General features: G+C 44.8%; 1 protein-coding gene across 1 annotated transcript in view; it reads right to left on the bottom strand.

The window, feature by feature from the left end:
• The window catches only part of hipk2 (homeodomain interacting protein kinase 2), a 148,441-nt gene that overhangs the window by 27,111 nt on the left and 95,373 nt on the right, over positions 1-25,957 (bottom strand). Inside the window, exons 4-9 of the mRNA XM_080437405.1 lie at positions 23,322-23,445; positions 21,209-21,328; positions 17,412-17,498; positions 9,522-9,706; positions 8,145-8,307; positions 1,771-2,002 (exon numbers count right to left, since the gene is read on the bottom strand). Coding sequence (XP_080293531.1) covers positions 1,771-2,002; positions 8,145-8,307; positions 9,522-9,706; positions 17,412-17,498; positions 21,209-21,328; positions 23,322-23,445 — 911 coding nt within the window. The remainder of the gene's footprint in view (positions 1-1,770; positions 2,003-8,144; positions 8,308-9,521; positions 9,707-17,411; positions 17,499-21,208; positions 21,329-23,321; positions 23,446-25,957) is intronic.

Below are 25,957 nucleotides of genomic sequence, written 5' to 3'. Positions count from 1 at the left end.
ACAAAAGTATCAAAAGTGCTCGTCAGGGTGGGGGTTCCCCAGTTCAAATATGATTATTTTGGGGGGTTGCGGCCTGAAAAGGTTCAGACCCACTGATTTAGAGGCTATAGGGATCAGTGCTGCTTTTAAAACGTTACATAATTCCTTCCAGACAAACACAGGAAGAACTAAAGAGCAGGGAGTTTCATTTCTGCTTTTTGTTGTAGAGGCACTCTGTCCTGAGCTGCTCTCAGGAATAGCATGCCAGATGATAATCAGAAAAATAACATTAAAGAGCTGTCCACACCCAGAATGATATCTATAAAGAATAACTATAATAATAATAATGATGTAGGCAGCATATTTGGATACATAAACACACTGTATACTATCAAATATACAATCAATCAAATACCGTCTAAGTACTTAAATGTATTTCTGTAGCCATACGTATTTGTACGTATATAATGCACGTAGCATTATGTCATATACAGTAGAGCTAAAATAGATTATCATTATGATCAATTAGTATTATATTTACATATGTAAGTGAGATCGGTTTGGAACGTGACATTCTATAAATTAAGACGGATATTGATTAGCCGTCAGTCTTTCTATCGTTCATCAAATCGCCCTGAAAGTGATCCTAGCGATATCTATTACCACTGTTGTTGTCGTTGTTATAGTTGTGGTGTGGACGATATAATTGTACTTCTTGTTATAGTTACGGATCATGGTGTGTGGAATTTTTTTTTGCCAGGATATGCAGGATATGCGTGCATGCGCAGGGGGGGGGGGGAGGGGGGATGCATGCGCAGGGGGGGGCCTGATCACTGTGCTGTGCCTCCCGGCCCGGCTTTGAGTTGTTCCGCCACTGTGTGTGGACTGTGGACGGCCCTTAAGTCTATCTGTTCATGCTTGGTTCCATTCAGTGGCGGGTTGGAAGTGTCGTGGAATTCTGGATCAATCGGTAACTGATGAGGCAATATAGGAGTCGAGATAATATTCTAGGTGGTGATGGTTATGCTTTAACGTCCATGATATCATGGTGGGGAGAGGTACGTTCGACACGCAGTCTGACACAGATCGGTGGTAGTTCTGCCAACAAGCACAGGGATCAGACCATAGTTATACTTGCTGCTACAAGGACAAGCTGAACCAAGACAGATAGGCTGGAACATAAAGAATAGCTCTCAGGTGCGAGGCGTTGTGAGCTTGTAGATCTGCTATTTTTGGCTTAAGTTCTCCGCAGATTAGGGATGCTAGGCTTCAAGTGGTTAACCCATTAAGACCTGGAACTGTGTCATTTTTAGATTTGAGCTAAAAAGCATTATTTTACACTTTGGGCTATTCAAAAATAGCAGATCTACAAGCTCATAGCGCGGCACCGAGTGCCGCGCTACGAGCTTGTAGATCTGCTATTTTTGAAAAATCTTGAAAATGTGTGCAAATCTTTGAATATATATATTTTTTAAGCGAAAATTTGTAACTGAAATCTTTGCTTCTGGGGGTCCCTGGAACAAAATATTTTGATGGGGGTCCGCGGCCAAATACATATAATTTTGGGGGTCCTTGAAAACTTTTTCAGAAAACTGTTGAGATTTAGGAGACATGTAGAATCGGCTTCAGGTCTCAATGGGTTAAGGTAAGAAATATCATATCACACAAAGATTTGGGGCCCCCCCCTGTAGTAACTCTGAGGACCCCCCCTCGGGGTCCCGGACCCCCCTGTCGAAGACCTCTGGGTATATAATGTTATAATTCTTCTGCAGAAGCTCACAGAACTCTTACCTTGGAAGCCGGGCGGGCAGACGATGAGCGCCTGCTGGAAGGGGTCCGGCCGCGCGGCGCAGAGCTGCGGGGCCCCGGGGGGTCCCTGCAGCGGCATGCTCCGCTGGGCCACCGCTGCCATGGAGGCGGCAGAGGGCTGGTAGAGTGCAGACTGGTAGTTCAGTATGGAGACGTCGGGGTTGGCGAGGGAGAGGGTGGCATTGGTGGTGGAGGAGGGAGCCAGGCTGGCGGCCTATAAGGAAACATACCATGGAACCAAAATAAAAGTCATGATGAGAGCGGAGGTGGAGCGACTAACACATGAGCTGTGGTGGAAAGTAACTAAGTACATTTACTTAAGTACTGTACTTAAGTACAATTATGAGGTATTTGTACTTTACTTGAGTATTTCCAATTTCCAATACTTTTACTTCTACTCCACTACATCTCAGAGGCAAATATTGTACTTTTACTCCACTACAATTTTTTGAAAACTTTAGTTACTAGTTACTTTGCAGATATACATGTTTACATTATAAAACCTACATTAACCACTATAGCCCTATTTTATACCTAGGCTATTTGAAAATAGCCGATCTACAAGCTCACAACGTGTCGCGAAGCGACGCGTTGTGAGCTTGTAGATCTGCTATTTTCAAACATTTCAGTACTTTTACTTTTGGTACTTTAAGTACATTTCTATACCAATACTTTTGCACTTTTACTCAAGTACATTTTTAATTCCGGACTTTTACTTGTAACGGAGTACTTCTACATTGCAGTATTGATACTTTTACTTAAGTAAAACATTTGAGTACTTTTTCCACCACTGCACATGAGCACTTTAAACCTATACATACATCGGTTATTTGAAAATAGCCGATCTATCTATAAGCTCACAATGCGTTGCGATGCGACGCATTGTGAGCTTGTGAGCTTGTAGAAAAAAATATTGAGAAAAAAGTGGAACATTTGAAAAATATTTTGGAAAAAAATTAACAACACAAATCTGGATACGCGGACAATCACATATGAATTTGGGGGTCGTTGACGTGAAAATGTTTGAGAACCACTGGTTTAAACAACATTTAGGAAGCAAGACCAAATAAGCAACTACACTTTAGAAACTAGCCCAAAAACCCGCAACTACTAATATTTACAAGCAACTTGACAGAAAAACAAGACCAAAGTCGCTTATAATAAGCGGACATGGCAACACTGGACACGGGGACACGAGGGGGGGTTGGGGGGTTGGAAGAAGTAAAGTGAGGTAAAGTTGAAAATCAGGACCGCGAAACAAACAGAATGAAGGTCCATTTGGTTCCATTTGTGCACTAGTTACAGACCCATATAAGTGTCATTGCCCGTTTACGGACCCATAGGGCTCCATGCATCCATCCATCCAGTTCCTAACTATCAATCACTTAGCTGGGGACCCCCTGGAACAAGGACCCACAAGGACCCCATGAGGGTCCCCGGACCACACTTTGAGAACCACTGTTCTAGAGGTGGCGGTTGGCAACGCGTCCATCACTAATGGAAGCTGAGGTTACACCGTAAAATCCTGAGTGTCCATTTAACGGTGCAATAGGCAACAATCAACCGCTGGATGTCGCACGCTCAACAGCTCCGTTTCATAAGGTTTCTTATTTCCCTACCGACACAATTATCATAATTTGTTATTCCAAACCTTTTTAATATTCCTTCGACATAAAAACGAGAGCAATAGGACCTTTAACTCTAGAGTGTAAAATGTAATCAAATGGAACCTATAAACACTGAGGATTTTTTTTTTTACAGTGTAGCGATGAGGAAAATACAGATACTTGTAAAACAGATTTCAAATGTTTATTGATGGGGGCAGGGGTGAGGGGGGGGGGGTGGTGGAGTAGGTGCAATCACTCCTAAGATTCCCATTATAATCAATCATCAAGGCGGCAACAGAATGGCACGTGGCACATTAAAGTCTGTGATGTGATTACATATCGTCTCATGTATCGTGTCGGGTGGAAACCTCATATGTCCAAGAGATCTTACAAGCTAAAAAAAAACACGTCGCTTCGAGCCGCGTTTCAAGCTTGCCGATCTGCTACTTTTGATGCTTTCGTGTGACGCTGTAGACTGTGGTATGATCAAGTAGGGCGTTTATTTACGAACAAAACACAAAAAAAGTTAGAATATGGAGATAAGAGGTTTCTGCCCGACAACAACGATATTCCACAATCAACAGTGTGCCTCTATGCGTCTACACCGTATGTACAGTACGCCGTGCCGGGAGGAAGGAAATGCATATTTATATTATGTATTATGCATTTCTATTATGCATATCTACCCCGACGCCGTCGGGTAGAAACCTCATATCTCCACATTTCAACTTATCACGTTTTCTCTTGTAAATTAATGCCCTACTTTGTCACACAAAAGTAGCAAAAAAATTGCCGATCTACAAGCACACAACATTTGATGTTTTTTTAGCTTGTAGATCTGCTATTATTTGCTATTGAATTCTGGGAAAACATTTTTGCACATAATGAGGTTTTCCAACCCACAGCGACGATACGCATGAATAGATTTCCTTTCAGATGCACACAGGGCAGCGCCTGCACCCCACACAGCCCTGTGGGGGGGGGGGGTGTCCTGACCATCTCTATACTGCACATGTTCCTGACGGAACAAAAGGTCCTTCCTGTTCGTATTAACAACATAAAACATTGTAAACCTAAAGGACACGTTGCACATAAAGCTGCAGTGATTGGGATTTGTGCAGGACAGGCTTAACCCCTGCAGTGCTGCTGGGTCAGAAGGAGAGAGGTGAGCGACAGAAAGGAAAGGAACGACGGAGAGAGAGATATCATGCGTTTCTCGTGCTTCGCAGGCAGCACCTTTCTGGGAACGCTAAGCTGCTTGTTTCACTTGTCAAACAAACTAACAAAGACCTGCCCTTACCAGTTATTAACCTTTTGTTTTCATTTTTCAAATACTGTACAAAATTATTGCAGTGGTTTCCAAAGTGAGGTCCTCCCCAGCGAAATCTGGCCCTATTTCATGAATAATTATTGAAAATAGGCGATCTACAATCTAAAATAACCAAAATAGAAGATCAATAAGCTCCCAACGCAGCGCTTATTGATCTGCTATTTTGGTTATTTTAGCTGTTTTCTTTTTTTTTTGTGCCTATGACATGCCCAGAATAAGTATGTCGGGTTGAAAGTGGTTAATTTCACTAAAATGTCAGCAACTAGAAGGTAAAGCAATGAGAGAATATACTGTATAAGAATCAGATCAGAGGTTTCTCTAGCTCTCCCCACCTACTGTACAGACAGTTGTAGAATTCTGCAACTAAATCTAATAATCTTAACAGCTAAGATCTGTTCTTATGGGGGTCCTTGGAAGAAAATCTTTTCAAATGGGGGTCCGCGGCCTTATACTTTGAACCACTGGACCACAGCGATGTAAAACACACACAAAGTTGCAGACTCATAAATAACGAACAGCCATAATAATGAACTGCAGCCGAGTAGTTTGACATTCAGCGCTCTTGACTTCACGCTGCACAGCCGACAGGCATTAGGTAATTATACAAGCGCAGGTATCTCCCCTGCGTGTGTATAGCGCATTAATAAGTGATGAGCAACACTACAGACAGCGAGAGAGAGAGGGAAACATCCCGGTTACAAACAAATGCTTTTAAGAGACACCGCTTGTGCTCTCATAGTATTTGTTCCCTGGCACACCGACATCTAATTTTAGCCCCTCTCATTAAGCCTTATGTGGGGGGGGGGGGGAAGAGAGAGAGAGACGGCGGGCCGCCTTCATTTTTCATTTGCTCTCTTTAGCGTGTTCGATGAGCGCCAGGGGAGGGAACATAATCAATATGGCACCATGGCATTCATCATAAACAAGCGGTTGGTTGCAGAGCGCTTGCACGGTGTGTGTGTCAAAAGATGCATTCTTTTTTTCTCGGAGGCTCCGGGAACGGAAACAAACTGGAGACATTAAAGCGGCTCGACTGCTGCTGGCATTACGTATTCGCAGAAGACAAGTCATTTCAGGAAAACTAGAGGCTGGTAAAAAAAAGTCATCGTTTACGTCTTATTTAAAAAATAGCAAAGAAATAGCCGATCTATGAGCACAACGCGTCACATCACGTAAAACAAAGAAATATATATATTAGCCCGTAGCACTTGCCCTAGCCTGACGCCCAAGCAGTTTTAGGTTAAAATGTAATTTAGATAGCATGTTATTTAGACATATGCCAGGTTCATTTGTTGACCTGGCATCCTATAGTTTGTATAGCTTCAATGTACATATTATATATTTTTGGATATTATAATGTTTAGAATGATGATAGGTTCTTGGTTTACCTATGGTCCTAGATAAATTGAGGCACTACACTGTCTCTATGCATTTGATGCATTACCTTGTGTTTACCTTGCTTACTGTAAAGTCGCCCTGGATTAAGAGTGTCTGCTAAATGCCTACATTCTAAATTGTAAATTGTATATTTAGAAATCTTTTAAACGCTCGCCTGTAATGGCACGACCCAGAATAGGGACGCCAGGCCCGAAAGTGGTTAATGAATGTAATGGGTGCAGACAAGAAAACATGTGTATACAACACGTGTCGCATGTCACATGTACATAGATGGACATGGGGCGTGCATTGAGAGACACTCAGAGGCCATCTGCAAAAAACACATTCAGAGGTGCAGAAAATTATATGCACACAACAATAACTGAATTGGAGGTTAAATATGAACGCCAAGGGATGGCAATAATTGCCATCTCCTGGGACTACCAAAGAGCACTTCTTGCACCACCTCGCAGAGCGCAGAGCGAGGTGGTGCAAGAAGGACAGGCTTACAGAGGGAATGTGGAAACTGTTTAAATCAGCGCAAGATCAGGGGTTTTTTTTGTCATGGGGCGAGCTGGCTCGATATGTTTAGTGATAAAGAACTCTGTTCACTAGAGAGAGAGAGAGAGAGAGAGAGAGAGAGAGAGAGAGAGAGAGAGAGAGAGAGAGAGAGAGAGAGAGAGAGAGAGAGAGAGAGTGGGGGAGGTAGAATTGTAACTATAAGCACAAATCTGAAAAACCCCGCACAGCGACGCCCGGTGATACCAGGCGAAGCAGAATGTCAGCAGTTTGAATTCACACAAACACACACACACACACGCACACACACACACACACACACACACACACACACACACACACACACACACTACACAGGGAAGCAGTGGTGTAAAGCACCACAGGCTGAAAAACCCACAGAAAAAGGAGAAGGAGAGAGAGGAGAGAGGAGAGGGAGGAGAGGGAGGAGAGGGAGGGGAAAGGAGGGGAAAGGAGGGGAAAGGAGGGGAGAGACAGAGGAAGCCTCTGCTAAAGACGGGGGGATTCTTAAGGCCTGGAAGCAGCAGAATGCTGGGCCAGCAGGAAGCGGGGGGGGGGGGGGGGGGCTTGTCGTGTGTGTAATCAGCACTTTGTGACAATCCCGCAGGACCCCGAGGCACAAACACACACACACACACACACACACACACACACACACACACACACACACACACACACACACACACACACACACACACACACACACACACACACACACACACACACACACACACACACACACACACACACACACACACAGACAAATAGACGGATACACACGGGGGAGGCGGACAGACAGACAGACAGACAGACAGACAGACAGACAGACAGACAGACAGACAGACAGACAGACAGACAAGAAGGGTCTGTTGGGCATGGGAGAAGTGTGGACGGACGGACGGATGGACGGACCAGTTGAACAAACAGTGTGAGAGAAAGAGACAGAGACCTAGTAATCTGTTCACAGATTAACCACTTAACCACTTAAACCCTTGTCATACGACGAATGGTGAAAATACCAGATCTACAAGCTCACAACGCGTCACAACGCACCAAGTTATGAACTTGTAGATCTGGCATTACCCATCATTTCCCTCCCTCAGCCGCTGGAGTAGTGTTTACTGTTTACCTACAGAAACACACTGCCCTCTCCTGTATTTAGGTGTTTTCACTTTTTTGTTTTGGTAGAAAGGGAAGGTTTTTTGGGGGTTCACCAAAGCAATGTGAAAACACTGCACCAAAATAAGAGTTTCTGCAGGTAAACATACTATAATTTGACGACCAGCGGACCGGTAGGAGACACAAAGGAGACTCTTTGTGTCTCCTACCGGAACCGCTGCTGGTCGTCAAAATATTGGCTTAGGAGTGCGAAAAAAAACAACAAATATCCATGAATTCAAGTCTCCATGGGGTGACTAATCGATAGAAAGAAAGTCATTGTTTGGGTGAACTATCCCTTTAAGTATAGCACTTGAGTAATGTACTTATAGTTCCTTAATGAGTACCTGGCTGTGCACAGTGTTGAGCTGGTTGTTGAAGGTCATGGTGAGGTTGGTGGAGGTGCTGGGGGCCATGTGGGTGATGAAGGGCGTCTTGCTCTGGTTCACCGGGTCGTACATGTTGACGCGGCGCTTGCAGATGTCCATGTTCTGGAAGCTGGACTTGACACTGGCCGAGGTGGACGAGAGAGGTATAGAGGAAGGGAGAGACCGAGAGAGAGAGAGAGAGAGACATATATATTTATTACACCGTTTCATTTTTATAATTATTTTTAAAAAAGCATTTAAAAAATAGCGGAAATAGACGATCTACAAGCTCACAACGTGTCTCAATGCTTGTAGATCTGCTATTTACACTCTTGTATGATCAAGTAGGTCATACATTTACGGGTGGGGGGGGGGGCAAAATCTAAAGAAATTATGGAGATACAAGGTTTCTGCCCGACGACAGCAGCAGTGATATTCATTCATATATACTCCAGGGGCTTTTCAAACTTTTTCATGTCACGGACCCCAAATTGACTTCCATTAGGTCAAGGCCCCCATTTGAAATGAGTCTGCCCTGTAGGCACCCTGATATGAAAAGGTGTTAAATTCCATTAAGGGTGCTGTAAGTCAGTTTCCTTGGACAACCCCCCCCACACACACACACACACACACACACACACACACACACACACACACACACACACACACACACACACACACACACACACACACACACACACACACACACACGTGCACACATGCCACCTCGCATGCACGCTACCTCTGGGACACTATAAAATGAGGTTGATAAAGGGGTCTTTCTCCTAAGTTGGATGGAATTTGTAATCCACCTGAAAATGTATTTTCTGTTTACTAAAGAGCCTAGGAGACCCCTGATACTGAACAAACACTCTATACAGCAATGATCAGAATCAGAGTTTTAACTTTTTTAACAATACCACTTTTGTTCATGGAATAGTAATTTGTTGTGTTTTTTTTCTATCGTAATAATTTGAAGTGAATTGAACTGGTTCAATTCACTTCAAATTAAAACTGGGATAGGGGTTAGGGTTTGGCCCTCAAAGACCCCCCTGGAAGTTCCAGCAGGTCACGAAAAACAGAGAATTACGTTGACTAGTGGTTCTCAAAGTGGGGTCCAGGTCCCAGGGGGTCCCCAGCAAAAGTAGTTAATATAGCATTCAAAAATATAGCATTCAAAAAATTTTTTTTTTTTAAATGTTCTTTTTACACAAATCCTCTCTTCTGGGGGGTCCCTGGCACAAACTCTTTTCAGATCAGGGTCCGTGGCCAAATCCATATAAATTCAGGGGTCCTTGACTTGAAACCACTGACGTAGACAAAGCAAATAAAGGGGAACAAACTGGAGCAACGTACAGTGTGCTGTGTGGGAAGTCCAGGAGGTGTGACATGGTGACAAACGGGTGGTTGAGGGTCTCGATGGGGGTGATCCTCTTGTCCGCGTCGATGGTCAGCATCTTGGTCAACAGGTCGATGAACTCTCTCCTGTCGGCCTTCTCTGCCAGCATGTCGCTGCCCTCCAGATCCGAGGTCATGTTCACCTGTGTGGACACAGGTCATACACGGGTCATACACGGGTCACACACAACCAACCAACAAGTGTTTCAGGATACAGATCACGGATACAGGAAGCATCGTCTCCTCCATACTGTATGTGGCGAATGCCAATTATCACAGACACTGAACAGAATTTAGCCAATGCCTTATCAGCTCTCGGCTTGGGCATTCCTGCAATCTGCAGGCCTCTCACAACTAACTTATGGACATCACACGCACGCACGCACGCACGCATGCACACGCACACGCACACGCACACGCACACGCACACGCACACGCACACGCACACGCACACGCACATGCACATGCACATGCACATGCACATGCACATGCACATGCACACGCACACGCACACGCACACGCACACACACACACACACACCGATGTTAAAGATTGCTTGATTGGACAGAGTTGAAAATAAAGCTTAATTTATATATGATTTATATTTATACAGCCAATCTACAAGCTCACAAGGGGTTGCAGCACGACGCGTAGTGAGCTTGTACATCAGCTATTTTCTACACATTCATCACTCTCAGGTAGTTTGATTTTGTTGATTTATTGATTCAGGAATCATTACTTCTTTCCTAGGAAAGATGATAGAATATTGTTGTGCCACTTCTGATACTGATAGGCTTGGAATGGTAAATCACTTGGTCACATGACAAGGGAGCCTGTCTGACTCTTGGTCAGATGTTGCCTATAGTCTGGCATAGCGATTGGAGATCAGATCTCTGCCGACTGATACGTCTGAGGAGAAATATAATCTAAATTCAATATGAAAAACCTACATTAACAAACCATACGACAACTGCTTTGAAAACCAATCCCGATGCCATCCCACTATAAAGGAACACTCTAAGTCATGGTCCCCTATAGGGCGTCCCCAGAGGGGTGATCTACAAGCTCACAACGTGTCGCGCTGCGAGACGTTGTGAGCTTGTGATCAGCGCTTTTCGGCGAAGAGATTTGGTGTAGAGGGAAAAAAGAGCAGACCAAGTATTGAGGGTTTAAGTGGTTATGTCTGAGAGTACACATTAACACAAAAACATTGATTTGATAGTGCCGTCAAACAAGTCTATGAACCTACAGCATCTAATATGAACACATTTAATACTGTATGTAGTGGGGGGTCCCTGCTTCATCTCTCTCTCCGCTAAGGGGTCCCTGGCCTGACAAATGTTGAAGACCCCAGCCCAAAGCCTTTGCATTGGTTCTGTGATGCTGGGTTTTTTTGTGTGTAATTTCTGCATTGTTTCTGCAAAGTTTTAGCCCATTCACCTTATTCAGATGTCACCAGACGTATCACTAAGCAGAAACCTCCGATCGTTTGGCTATACCCGAGACTGAGATGTTGACCACGTCATCGAGGTATTACGACCTGGCTGAGTCGTAATAAAAAAAACAGTTGTCAGGCTTATTTTCGGTGTGCAACACCCGCTCGCTAATCTCTCAAGAACAGATTCAGAGCTGCGCTACTGAATGCAAAAGTGAAAAACGCTGGACTTTTTTTTAAACCTGGGATCCCATATTGCCCGCTCGCAACCGAGTACAACTCAGGCTGTATGTATCCCGTTCAGCGTGTCAGCGTACAGAGGCCTCATTAATGCTCACAAGGAAACATCAGTGAGGGCATCAGGCAGCGTCTCACACAGCCCAGTGATAACCTTGCACCTTTATACTGAAACATCATAAACATTTGCTCTAGTATTCATAGCTAGAGAGACAGACTGTTGAGACTGCACTTGAAATATCTCCCGGCGCCCTCGCACCGAGATTTTTATCTATTCACCGAGGTTAAAATAAGCAAGAAACTTCCAAACTTCAATAATAAATTCTGGCCGTTTGGTTGACACGTAAAAAAAAAAAAAAAAAAAAAAGTTAAACCTTTCACAAAGGACACCATTTTGTGAGTTAGCACCCCCCCGAAAAAAGGCTGACATGAGACAACTTAACCTAAATAGTCTCCGTTCGAGGCCCCTCATGGGGAAGCAGCTTTGGAAGGCTTCAAACATTGCGGCAGAGGGGTTGAAGGATAAATACTGGGCATGAAGGAAGATTTATCCTGGAATGGAAAGCTCCGTAGCAAGCAGGGATTGATTCACGGGGGGAGGGGGGGATGGTGATGATGATAGCACATAGGCCCAAGCATTGTGACTATTGGGGACATGGAACTGGAGAATTGGGCCAAACAAGCCTCGCTACCTATACCCCCAGTCTGCAGAATGTGTGCTATTAGGACAATGGTTCTCAAATGTTCATGTCCTGGAACCCCCAAATTGATATGTATTTGGCAGTGAAGCCCCCCATTTGACTTTTTTTTTGTGCCAGGGAGGGACGCCAATTTCCCATCGAAAAGGAGGTGTCATTCACTGCCGTCGTTTTTCCTTTTTCTCCTTTGTACATAATAGTGTTTGTATTTGTTGATGACATTTATGCTATATTGATTAATTGAATACATAGGATCACAATGGAAACAAGTCCCCAGGACAATTTGTTGTGTGATAGGGAACGTCATTATAGCCGAAAATAGCCGATCTAAAAGATCTATGAAAAGGTTTGATCTGCAACACAGTTTTATACAATATGTAGCGGGGGTCCCTGCTTCATCTCTCTCTCTGCTAAGGGGTCCTTGGCCTGAAGAAACGTTGAAGACCCCTGGTTTAAACTGTTCCTTGTTTTTGCTAGTGGGGACGACCCCTTTAAGGACTCCTGTGGGTCCCCGGACCCCACTTTTGAGAACCAGTGCCGCTACAGTGCACACAAAACAGTGACAGTAGCAACAGACAAGGCAGCCGGGCCTGGTTTATTGCCATTCCCAATGCAGAGCCAAACGGCGCCTGTTTCTCATAAAGACACAATGCTTATCTCCACGCCCGCTCCAGAGGCTATCACACGCCGCGCTGCCAGTCAGCGCTTCCAGATCTGATTCGCTCCTCTCTGTCTCCCCACAACAATGCATATTATTATCAAAATGAATTTTGTTCCTGCCCACCCTCCATCCGTATAGCAGACCTCTAGCAGGGTCTCGCATTAACTGTGAGTTCCGTCTCTGATCTGCTCAAATCACATCCACACTGGGGACTCAACTCCCTCTCTCTTATTTCCCACGACGGAGAGAGGAGGTTCATTATCTCTCCCTGGCAACCGGCCCCCCCATCTCTCCCCCGGAGCCTTCAGCTATGTCATCCATTATACACAGGGAGACACATGTCCACAATACCGACATGTATGTACAGACTGTGGCCTTGATTCTTGAGAGACCGGGGCAAAAACAGCCACGTTTCCTTCCCACATTAGATAGAGGCCAGTTTCCCGCAGTGTTTTGTGCTTTTTTATAGTAGGCTGTGTCCATCAGCAGTCATTTGAAGCAGTGGGCCGGGATAATATATATAATAATATATATATATATATATATATATATATATATATATATATATTTTGAAGCACGGGAGAGAAAGAGAGAGAACAGGGGATATGAAACCAGCACAGGTTGCTTTTAGAGTCGACTGATTGACCTATTGATTGATTGATTGATTGATTGATTGATTGATTGATTGGTGTTTTTATTGACAAAACATTTGTACATATCATCTCTGTGGGGTGGAATTAAACCTCATATATCCTAAACTAACTTTTCAGGATTCAAATAAAATTTTTTGCAAAAGTAGCAGTTTAAATCGATTAAATCGTTAATCGCAATTATTTGAGCGACAACTAATCGGCAAGTAAAATGTCATAATCGTGACAGCCCTAAAGGAAGGGTCCTAACTTTTCCAAACTAGGAACATGGAATGTTATGCCAGACAAAGGTCCCTTAACCACCCCGGACTCTGCCGGTCAACATTGAGCTGTTGAAAGACGGGTCGTCTGCAACCTTGAGGCTTGTTGTTTGTGCATCAGACTGTGTGTCTGTTCTCACAGACATATTTCACCTGCTTTTCTTCTCTGTCTTATCTCTCCTGGCAGGTCATTATCAGAGATAACATCAAGGACGCTGACCACCAGAGAATAGGAGCGTCCATCCCTGTCAGCAGCAGTGCATTTTGGGAAAGTGAGCTAAAACACGGGGGCTGCTGTGGCGATATGGACAAAAACAAATATCACAATGTTTGTGACCAAATACCTGGATATCGATTTTGTGTTTTTCTTTAGGGAAAAAATAATTGTTGGGGACATTTTTGTACATTTTTCAAAAAAATAAATACAATATAAAATAAGGCTTAAAGGGATATTTCACTTTCAAATAAAATAAACATTAAAACAACATATAAATAATAAATGAAAAAAGCCATGGAAAAATGGAAGGAAGGACATTCTAACAGTGGGGTGAGGGGGCCGTGAATTACTTTTTTCACTTATGTTTTATATATTTGTTTTTATGTTTATTTCATTTGAAAGCGAAAAAATATCCCTTTAATTAAAACCCCAGACAATATCTAGTCTCATATCACGATATGGCTACGTCTCCCAGCCCTCAAGGCATTATTATTAGAGACCAAACATGGAGGACAATGAATGACCACCACAGAACAGAAGCGTGGCGCCCGCAGCCAGCAGTGCATTCTGGGGGACGGTGAACAAAACATTGGCCTCGCTATCAACTCCCGTCAAGCATGTCTAATGCAAATGTTGTAGCAGAATGTGAACCTTCCCGGCACGGTGTGAAATGAATTCAGGCTGGGGAGCTAGCAGACAAGATGGATATGGGATTTTTGTAGCGGGTCAATTGGTTGGGTTGCATAAGATGTTCCTTGTATTTGTTTCAGTGGGTAAAAACAGATTGCCACGGCCCACAGGTGTCTTACTGTGACTGCAGGAAGCCAGAGGCCAGACCAGACCCGCATCTGTCTGACACAACATCGTCTGACCCCGCAGAGCACAGCCCCGCATGACTGGACAACATCGAATCTTCTGGAATGTGACGCGTGCGCGTGTGTGCGTGTGCGTGTGCGTGTGCGTGTGCGTGTGCGTGTGCGTGTGCGTGTGCGTGTGCGTGTGCGTGTGTGTGCGTGTGCGTGTGCGTGTGCGTGTGTGTGTGTGTGTGGAAGCTCTATATTCCCATAGCAATCACTGCTATAGAGTGTTTGTTCAATAACACGTGTCTCCCCGTTCTCTACAGCTCTTTAAAGTAAACAGAACATAAAATGTTCAAGTCGGGATGCCAACTTCATCCAATCAAGAGAAAGAACTCGTAAAGGATACAGGATAAACACGTTAAATTGGAAGTGATTGAACAAATAAATGAGCAGACAAAATCTCTGGAACTGGAACTCAAGCTGATAAAAGATAGTTGTGACATTTTGAATATAGGACTTGTACATGTAACATTGTGGTAATGCTACTTTTACCTGAGTAAAATATGAGCGTACTCCTTCCACCACTGTGTGTGTGTGTGTGTGTGTGTGTGTGTGTGTGTGTGTGTGTGTGTGTGTGTGTGTGTGTGTGTGTGTGTGTGTGTGTGTGTGTGTGTGTGTGTGTGTGTGTGTGTGTGTGTGTGTGTGTGTGTGTGTGTGTGTGTGCGCGTGTGTGTGTGTGTGTGTGTGTGTGTGTGTGTGCGCACGCAAGTACGTGCGTGTGTGTGTGTGTGTGTGTGTGCGCCTGTGTGTGCGTGCGCCTGTGTGTGTGTGTGTGTGGGTTCCGTGTTCATGCACTCCGCGTTCATGTACAGCAACAGATGCAGTGAGTTAGGACGCGGCCACCGCACTCGATCACGCTTAAATTAGAAAGCAAACTGTACACATCAAACACAGTCACCCAGCTGACCACATGTTCAGCTCAAATGTCCGCCTGCAAGTTATTAGCCGGCGGTTCAAACCAAATGAAGAGCAGCAGCAGCAGCAGCAGCAGCAGCAGAGGAGCTGAGGAAAGCTTCCAGTGAACAGCTGCTTTCATTTTCTCTCCTGGTAGAATTGCATATAGAAGGAGTCTACGGTATACATACTGCCCCTGGGGAACGGACTTGGGTTGCATGTTATTATTTGAACAGATTTAAAAATATCTGAAAGATAATCCTTGAGATGCGATTGATTGAGCTTGTCAGGGGGCTTGAGCAGAATCACAACAAGGAGACGCATTAAAAGACAAGCCAAGCGGCCCCATAAGCTACAGTAGGCCGTATATGAAAATAAATCCCATTATTATTACCCTGCTGTGGAAGGTTGTAGGATGTGTGTTCTGTTCTATTCAAGCAAACAACCCATATATATCGGCTGAAAGATCAATCAGGCCTGTGCAGAATCCGGTATGCAAGGGATAATCAATGGGGAGAGGCTCATTATTGAGGAATAAACCCGACAGGGTGATTAGGGGTCTAATCATCCTGTAGGGGTGTATTTCTTAATAATGACCCGCTCCCCATTGATTATCCCGCTTATTACACGGCTACTTAATATTGAAATTAATACATTGACCCAAAAGTAACAAAACAGAGGATTTCATTGCTTATGGTAATAAAAGTATTCCATTAATTTAAGCCAGGTGCGTCCAGTGCAACACGGGAAGTCTTGCACTCAGAATCAATATTCGGTTGCTACATTGTCTATTTCTCGCTTCAAATGTTTTTAAAAACATTCTCGAGAGCAATGTTTAGCTGTAAACGTCGTTGGCACGGCACAAAATCAAGCAGCGCAGCTTGATATGAGCCAGGTGCTCTGAGTCTTTGATTAGACAGAGGTCTGTTATTGAGTTCAGCGGTCATTATATTCAAAAATAACACACCGCTGAATTCAACCAAATCAACCAACCATTCAACCAAGCCGTGTAATAATTAGAGATAACAACTTCAACCTAGCGACTCTATTCTGGGGGGCGGAACCCTCTTTGCCGAAAATAGCCAATCTACAAGCTCACAACGTGTCGCGATGCGACACGTTGTGAGCTTGTAGATTGGCTATTTTCGGCAAAGAGGGTTTGGTGTACATATGGAAGTACTATATGAATTAGCATAGAGCCATGGGGGACTCCGGTCAACAAAGTATATGTAGGGTTTAATTTAATAATCAGCCGTTGACAGTGTCCATACGGCTGATTAACAGAAGCGTGTGCAGAAAAACATGGAGGATTGCGGTAGTTCAAGCAGTGTGCAAAAGTCAAGCCGCATGGTCCCCACGGTCATACACTCTCCAGTCACATTGGCATAACCTTTGATTGTACTACCTGTGCTGTTAACAAACCTGTTAATAAAGCATTCAATCCATCAATCAACATACTGTACGGCCTCAAACTATGCAGTCTATTTAAGCAGACTGACATTCTCTCATACATGCTCAACATCTCTCGCTGCCACCACAATGACAGCATGTCGGTGGTAAAACTCCCTCCACCTCCCCAGCCTCCTCCTGTAGTAGTATTTATAGGTCTCCGCTATGATGACAGCATGTTAGTTGTGTGGATTAGTTGTGTGGATTCAATATCTGTGGCTCTTTAAGTTCAGCCCTATGATGGGTTCGAATGTTGTTGTCGTGTCCTTTTAATAGCTCTGTGTTTTTAGGCTCTGCTTTTGAGATGATCTCAGAGTCTGCGTCATGCTTGTGTAGATTATTCTTTATGATCACGATAACAGAGTCACATCATCGCCATCTCATTGCTATAAGTGGTCTTTTACCTTTTTATTTTCTTTTTTTTTACATTGGAAACTATATATCAGTCAACCACTATTCTACACAGTATTAGTGTAGTGTACAGTACCTGTGCCATGTCATCCAAGCAGTTGAAGATGTACTTGCGAGCCTCCTTGGATTTGATCCCCGTCTCGCCCTCGTGGTCGTCTTGAGTCTGTTGGGAGAAGAAGAAGAGAAAACAAGACATGTAACAGTCATATTATACCAGCTTGTGGCAAACTAAAACCCTTGAAAAGAACTCTGACATCTTACTAAACATTACCTAAACAGTTCAAATATATATATTAAACTCAACAGTTAAATTAAGGTGCCTTTCACATCTTAAGCTCACTAGTGCATTTATTCATGCGCTCTTACAGGCCAACATCTAACTGTAAACATAAACCAACATAACTTACAACGACTAGGCTGCTAATAAAAACTGCAGTTTTAAATAACATAAATAACTCCTTTGAACACTGTTTCAGAGACATAGCGAATTTCATTCTTATTCATCTATGAATGTTTATGTAATATAATCCTGACCTGAGCGCCGATCATTGCGGCTGCAGAGTTTGCAATGATCTAATCATTTAACTAGGCTATTGAATCAGACAGACCACTGACAACGTCGTCAGATGGGGAGGGGTGCTGTCGGTAAACTGTGTTGTTTGGGCCATTCATCAATCAAATAAAATATGTTTAGATTATTGAACCAACTGATGCACATTTCCCCCTTTATGTAGCGCCGGCAGTTGTGATACCAGAGAGGACGTTCGGGTGAACGTGTTGCGCTGACTGATTCAGTCACTCAGTGCTGTGATGACGCGTCACAGCCGTTCAGAGTATGGGAAGGCATTGCGGACTCCCCATTGGCTTAAAGGACAGCCGATGAGGAGAAAGTAACGAGAAAGTGACGCAAGAGTCACTACTAGCGCAGCGACTGAATATAGACCAGCTTGCGCTTCACACAAGCTGGTAAAAAAGCAGAAGTTCATTTCAAATCCCACCACCGCCACACTTCCTCACTGTTAAAAAACAATGTACATTCATGTCATGACAGTGTCTTGTTGATGTTTTTGCAGCAGGACTTGGCCTGTCCTCCGGGCAGCTCATAGAAGCACAGTAATGAGCTGTGGAGGGGGGACAGTGGTGCTACATCAACAGCCTGTAGAAAGAACCCAGACACGTGCACGCTAACAAATAAAAATGCTTTGTTTTAGTTCCAATCCAAATGTGGATGGACGTCAACAGGGCGCATTTTCAATTAAACCTAAGAACAGAACCTTAACAGACCTTGTATTGAACTGTACCTCCCTGTGCTTGTCTTTGCAAACTGTTAATAAAGTATTCAATCAATCAATCAAGTTACTTTCCACCACTGAATGACTCCAAAATAGGGAGACAAGGTTGAAAGTGGTTCAATCACATACTGTAGGACGGGCGGCGCAATTCTTCAAAAAAGCTAAACATGGAAATAATCAAAAGTGATCTTATGAGGCTTTCAGCCGACAACATCAATAAGCTCCTGGGCAGCTGTGTGACACCGCAGGGCAGCAGATGTGTTCGCTCCACTTTGAAGGCCAACGTTAGAATCCAGGACTCGGGGAACATCAATGGCTGACAACGTGGTATGTTGGGCTGTGAGTCATTTGGTGCGGACACGAAACAAAGACATCGCAGCTTTTTTCCTAAAGAGGTGATCGATCGCAGAGGAGAACCGAGAGGCACGGCACGGAGCGGGCCACGCGAATGAATAACCCTGTGGAGATGGAGCCGAATTGCACGCCGCGTTCCATTCAGCAGTGTTTCTCAAACTATTTATTTATTTCAGGGACCCCCAGTGTGTTATGCATTAGGCCATAGACCCCCCATTATTTTTTGTATTTATTTTTATCCCACGATTGTTGTTTTGCAACCCATTTTTTCACCCAGTGCCAATTGCCTATGTAATCCTGGGCGCTACTCTCCCTCTGCCAGCCTAGGGAGAGCCCAGAACTGAGCTCATGCCTCCTTCAATGCATGAGAGCTAGCAAGCCGCTTCTTATCACCTGACCGGGGAGTTTCCCCCAGTTGGACGTAGCTCGTGGAAGGAACACGTTATTCCAACCAGTTCCTTTCCCCTCCATCAGGTGCCCCGGCTGACCAGGGGGAGGCAGTATAGAGACCAGGATTACTGCATGTTTTTTGTGAGGGTACCTACCCTAGGGGACACGAGGAGAACATGCAAACTCCACACAGAAAGGCCCTTTCGCCAACCCCACCTAGGGTATGGGCACTGATGACGCGAAGGAGAGAACACGCTATGCCCCCCCCCTTTTGATTAAAATGTTTCATCTCTGTGCCCCCAATCGATGCAGTAAAATCCTCAGTGTTAATTTAACTCTGAGAGTATATTTGTGTACTCTGGGGACCCCCTGGAACCCCCTAAAGGGACCCCGGAGGGTCCCTTAAGCCCGACTTTGAGAACCACTGCCATACAGGCAAGAAGAACCGACGCTACGTGAAACGGAAAAAAAGTTCAACCAAAGATAACGACAGACAAAAAGGGGGAAAGGGAGCGAGCCTCCCATTTATTGAGTGGCCTACATAAGGGTGCAGTGGGTGGGGGGGTGGGCATGAGGCGAGCCAACTCCCCCCCCCCCCCCTCTGAGCTGGATTCTTTGGGCCGTGCTTCCATTTGCCAAATCCTCTCACACAGATCCATTTTGTTCTCATTAGCCCCTCGCTTTGTTTATAGCCGGTGCCGGGGCTGTCGATGCCTCACACCGAGGCAGCAGCCAGGGGTTCTGGAATATTGATGCCGGCTCCAGTTGGAAAATAAAGCTTCTGCTGGAGCTGAAATCTCTCTGTCCTGTCCTTTGATGTAAGCTGGAGGAACGTTCTGGTGAGCCACAGGTTCACTGGTTGTGATGTCAAATTCTTCTATTGTTTTGACTCGGGCATGTGTGTGTGTGTGTGTGCGTGTGCGTGTGCGTGTGTGTGTGCGTGTGTGTGCGTGTGTGTGTGTGTGTGTGTGTGTGTGTAGACTCATAATTCGTTCTCCAAATGCTTCGCTCAACTAGAGACAGAGGGCTTTTCACTTCTTACCCCTTTTTCTCCCCTATTTAGTCATTGTGAAAATTGATTCCTAGTCCCCACACACACATTCACTGCTGTTGTACAGTATCCTACTGGCTCACCTGCCGGTGATGGGGAGCCCCCACCGGGAGGACGTATAGAGCCTCCGTCCTACTCCTCCCGCCCAACACTCCCTTCTGACACGCGCTACCGTAGGGGTGCGCGCAATAGTGACAAATATCACCCTCCCCCGCCCGGTGTCCCTCCCCCGAACACGGGGCAACTGTGTTCGTATATAGACGCTCGACAATGCCAGTTGCACCGCTTTGGCTTCAACCACCCGGACTCTGCGGTGGTGGGCATCCAAGCGCGCCCCTTGCTTTCATTTTTTAAACTGGGAGGAGGCGATTAAAGATGTACAAACAACAACAACAATAACCCTGCAGTGCAGAACCAATCCAAAGTCTTTAGGGCGGTCCTTCATATTGGGGTGATGACATGATTGGTTTCCAAAGGAGTAGGCGTAGCTTTGTTAGCAGCCATCAGACGACTCCCCAGACGATGGTACCTCCGATCGTCTGGCAGTAAGTTTGCAAGCGAAACAAGAGGCCAGGTCTATGAAAACAAGCCCAAAAGAAGCGACTACCACTTTCAGTTGGTCATTTTGAAAATAGCAGATACAAGCTCACAACGCGTCGCGATGTGACGTGTTGTGAGCTTGCTATTTAAAAACAATATTTTCAGATGGGGATCCGCAACCACATAAGTATCATTTTGGGGGGCCTTGACATGAATACTGTGCAACAGCATGTCAGGTCACAATACCTTGAGTCTCCAGAGCGGGTAGGTAGAGTCGGGGTCCCTGTTGAAGAACCTGGTGGTCTTTGATCCTGCACTCAGGAGATACTCTGCAGGCAGACCCTGCGTCTGGGAGATGTACCGGATCTGCAGGACACGAATAGAAGACATGTATAATTAAACACCACATGTGCAACATTCATTTCCAGCCACATCCCTGACACAGACAGACAGAAAAAAAAAGAAAAAACATTAGATCCAGACCAGGGACAGATTTGTGGATCCGATTCCGATTTTGTCCAAGACTACCAATTACTGATGTTTTGACGAAAAAGTGCTTTGACCCATTCAATCCTGGAACGCATCTCTGTCATTTTAGATTTATTTGGCCATTCAAAAATAGCAGATTTACAAGCTCATAGCGCGGCACTCGAGCTTGTAGATCTTCTATTTTCTTTTTAATCGTGAAAATGTGTGCAAATCTTTAAATATATATTTCCAGGAGCAAGATTTGAGTTACAAATGCTCGCTTAAAAAATATATATATTCAAAGATTTGCACAAATGTTCACGATTTTTCAAAAATAGCAGATCTACAAGCTTGTATATCTGCTATTCTTGAATAGCCAAAGAAAAAAGAAAAAAATGACAGAGATGGGTCCCCGGATTGAATGGGTTAAAGAAAGAAAGACGGCTCGTAGCAACGATGCAAAAAATATTTGTAATGGTACAAAACCAACGTTTGAACCAGATACAGGTCTTCTTCAGGGATCAACACAAGAATGAACCTCATTATAGAGGAGAACACAGGTGCGCCCCATTGGAATAGGTGTGTCCTCAATCAAAGCACCCTTGGGGGGGGGCAAAACAAAGTGCAAAATCTATTCTAACCAATTAGATCCATCTGATGAAAGTTTTCAAAAAAGACTGGCCGGTCCGTCTGGCGCTAATAAATACAGACTGAGCTACATTAAAACGGAGCCCCAGATACAAAAAAATAATACTAAAAAGGATTGGGATTTTTGCAGCAGGCTGTACTTTTTTTGGCAGTTTGAAAGTCTGGGGCTGACATTAATGCTCTGAGCTTATCAGACAGTGAAATATTCATACCGCCCAAAACATGACCTCCTCTCCGCTCCACACAGTCTGAGAGACTACGATTGATTCGAGATGTGCAAATGAGGGTCTTGTGGAAAATCAGGGGGTCTTGTTCTAGCGAGTTATAGCAACTTTCTGGGGGGCTTCCCCACAGAGCGTCATGTGACTGACTGACAGAGAGACACACACACACACACACACACACACACAGCGGTGTGTTGCTCGGGGAGCGTTGGGGCTCCGCTAATTGGACGTGGCATCTGTTCGGATAAACAGGGAGGCTGCACCCGAATCATCAGGGGCTGTCAGCGGGATTGGAGAATGTCCCGTCGTCCGCCCCCAATGCACGCACACACGCACACACGCACGCACATGCACACGCGCACACACACACACACACACACACACACACACACACACACACATACCTTATGCAAGTATGCATGCACATATGGACCAACTGAGACATCCACCACACACGCACGCACGCACGCACGCACGCACGCACGCACGCACGCACGCACGCACGCACGCACGCACGCACGCACGCACGCACGCACGCACGCACGCACGCACGCACGCACGCACGCACGCACGCACACACACACACACACACACACACACACACACACACACACACACACACACACACACACACACACACACACACACACACACACACACACACACACACACACACACACACACACACACACACACACACACACACACACACACACACACACACACACCAAAGAAAATACCTCTATACTGTTTCCAACTTCAAGTGCTGCACGCACACGCACACACACACACACACACACACACACACACACACACACACACCAAAGAAAATACCTCTATACTGTTTCCAACTTCAAGTGCTGCACGCACACGCACACACACACACACACACACACACATACACACACACACACACACACACACGCACGCGCGCGCACGCACGTGCACGATCAGCTTTCATTCATTTCAGATGGCGGTAATAAACGGTGACAGGTCCATGCTGGTCCACACACACTCACCTGGTCGAACTCAGAGGCCCCGGGGTACAGGGGCCAGCCCAGGAAGAGCTCCGCTATCACACAGCCCAGGGACCACATGTCGATGGCCTCGCAGAACGGCAGGCCCAGGATGATCTCTGGAGCCCTGCGGACAGAGAAACACACGGTACGTCATTATACATGTTACATATCACAGTACATATTAGACGGCTCTCAGTCAGTGATATAGTCACTGTCAACAACAGGGGACGTCTGGCAGTGGTGGAAAGTAACTAAGTACATTTACTTAAGTACTGTACTTAAGTACAATTTTGAGGTATTTGTACTTTACTTGAGTATTTCCAATTTCCAATACTTTTACTTCTACTCCACTACATCTCAGAGGCAAATATTGTACTTTAACTCCACTACAATTATTTGAGAACATTAGTTACTAGTTACTTTTCAGATATAAATTATGATATTATGAAACATACATTAACCACTTTAGCCCTGTTTTATACATAGGCTATTTGAAAATAGCCGATCTACAAGCTCACAACGCGTCGCGAAGCGACGCGTTGTGAGCTTGTAGATCTGCTATTTTCAAACATTTTAGTACTTTTACTTTTGGTACTTTAAGTACATTTTGATGCCAATACTTTTGTACTTTTACTCAAGTAAATTTTTTATTCTGGACTTTTACTTGTAACAGAGTATTTTTATTTTGCAGTATTTGGTACTTTTACTTAAGTAAAGAATTTGAGTACTTTTTCCACCACTGACGTCTGGGATAGGCTTATGTTATGTTTCTTTAGAGTATGCTGTACACTGTGTGAAGAAGTCAATAAGTCAAGAACATTCTCCCTATACTGCAGCATGTTCAGTAGCGAGTTACAGTTCTTATATAAGACGCATTCCCAAAGCAAAGCGAGAAGGAATTAGAAAACAAAAACACACACACACACCATCACAGAAAAACACGCACGCTCGTGCGCACGCAAACAGCACCAAGATAAACAACCAATCAATCAGCTTGTTGAGATGCTGATATGTTATCTTAACACCAAAAAGAACGCTTAAGCCTCATACGACGTGTCGCGCAACAACAAACAGCTCGTGCCCCAATCAGCTCACCACAGCGTGTCGCGAACGTGCCGCGTTTGTGAGCTTGTACGTCGCCCCCCCCCCCCCCCCCCCCCCCCTGCGACACCATTATAGGACGAAGTATAAACCCGGCTTTATCCTCCACTCAGGATACGAGGTCGACGCGGCGCCTCGTATCCTTCTGACTCCCCTTCAAATGTCAGCGGACCTTTAGTGCTCGCCGACGTGGAGGAGCCTTCGCTGCGGCGTGATTGATAACCAATGGCGGGAGCTGCAATCACAGAGTCTAATGTCATGGCGGGGGTGAAGGGATGGGGGGCGCGAGGGCCAGGGCCAGGGGGGGTTGGGGGGGGTTGCAGTGAGGAGGAGAGGGAGGGGATGCTTCCTGGAACTAACCTATAGCCGTGGAGGAGCCACAGCCGTTCTGCCACAAAAGCAAAAAACGTGGAAACAATTATGCCATGAAAAATAAAACCAACATAAATGTCCTCCGCCGTTTTTTGGCCTCATCTATAGGGGGGCTCTGGGTGGATGTGAGTTAATAATACAGACGGTCCGACATGCAAAGCATACGAGGCACTGATATACACACACAGAGGGGCATTTTTTCCAGGCTAGACCAGATAACTAGCAACGACTCCAACGAGAGAGAAAGAGAGAGGAAAAAAGAAAAAGAAACACTGCTCCAGTTTCATGAGCGCCTCAATGGACAAAGACAATTCCCCAAATTTCATTCCAACTGTCTCAACACCCCCCCATCTCCTGTCATAAAAGAAACCCCTTAATAGTACTGTTTTTTTTTTATACTGCTGCAAAACCAACCGCCCCTCCGGGGACAAAATAAAGTTCTACTTGACTTGACTTGACTTAATACAGTTTCTCTGTCTGAGCTCACGTCTCTGATGACTCTCAAAATAAACAGTGAGACACAATGAAGGCGGATTTTAGACTTTGCCGTACGATGGTCTCGCGCAGGCAAAAATAGCCGACCTGTAAGCTCACAACAATGCGGCACATCCACGCCGACGTGAGCTTGTAGAGCGGCTATTTTTGTGTGACACCGTGGTACGACGGAGCAAAAATTAGCCTTGACATTTTTTAAAAGGTCCTGTTACAAGGAATAGAACCCTATGTGGTGATTTCTTTACTTAACCCATTAAGACCTGAGGCCGATTCTACAAATGTTTTATAAATCCTAACGTTGCTATGTTGCTATATATCAGTGGTTCTCAAACTTTTTCATGTCAAGGACCCCCAAAATTATATGTATTTTGGCCACGGACCCCCCCCCCCCCCAGAAGCAAAGATTGCAGTTAAAAATGAAAATAAATTATCATGATTTTTCAAAAATAGCAGATCTACAAGCTCGTAGCGTGGCACGAAGTGACGAAGTGTTAAATAGCTCTATATTCTGATAGTACTCATTGCTATAGAGTGTTTGTTCAGTAAAAGGAGTCTCCTTGTCTCTCCAGCTCTTTATAAAACAGAAAATGCATTTTCGTTTCAGTTTCAGTTTCATTTCCAATTTTATCCAATCAGGACAGAGAACTTAATCAGGATATAGATTAAAC

This window comes from Gymnoscopelus braueri, assembly GCF_963280865.1.
Source record: "Gymnoscopelus braueri genome assembly, chromosome: 9".
NCBI classification, from domain to species: Eukaryota; Metazoa; Chordata; class Actinopteri; order Myctophiformes; family Myctophidae; genus Gymnoscopelus; species Gymnoscopelus braueri.
The sequence above is the reverse complement of the archived record's forward strand: the minus strand, read 5'-3'. Positions and strand labels throughout refer to the sequence as shown.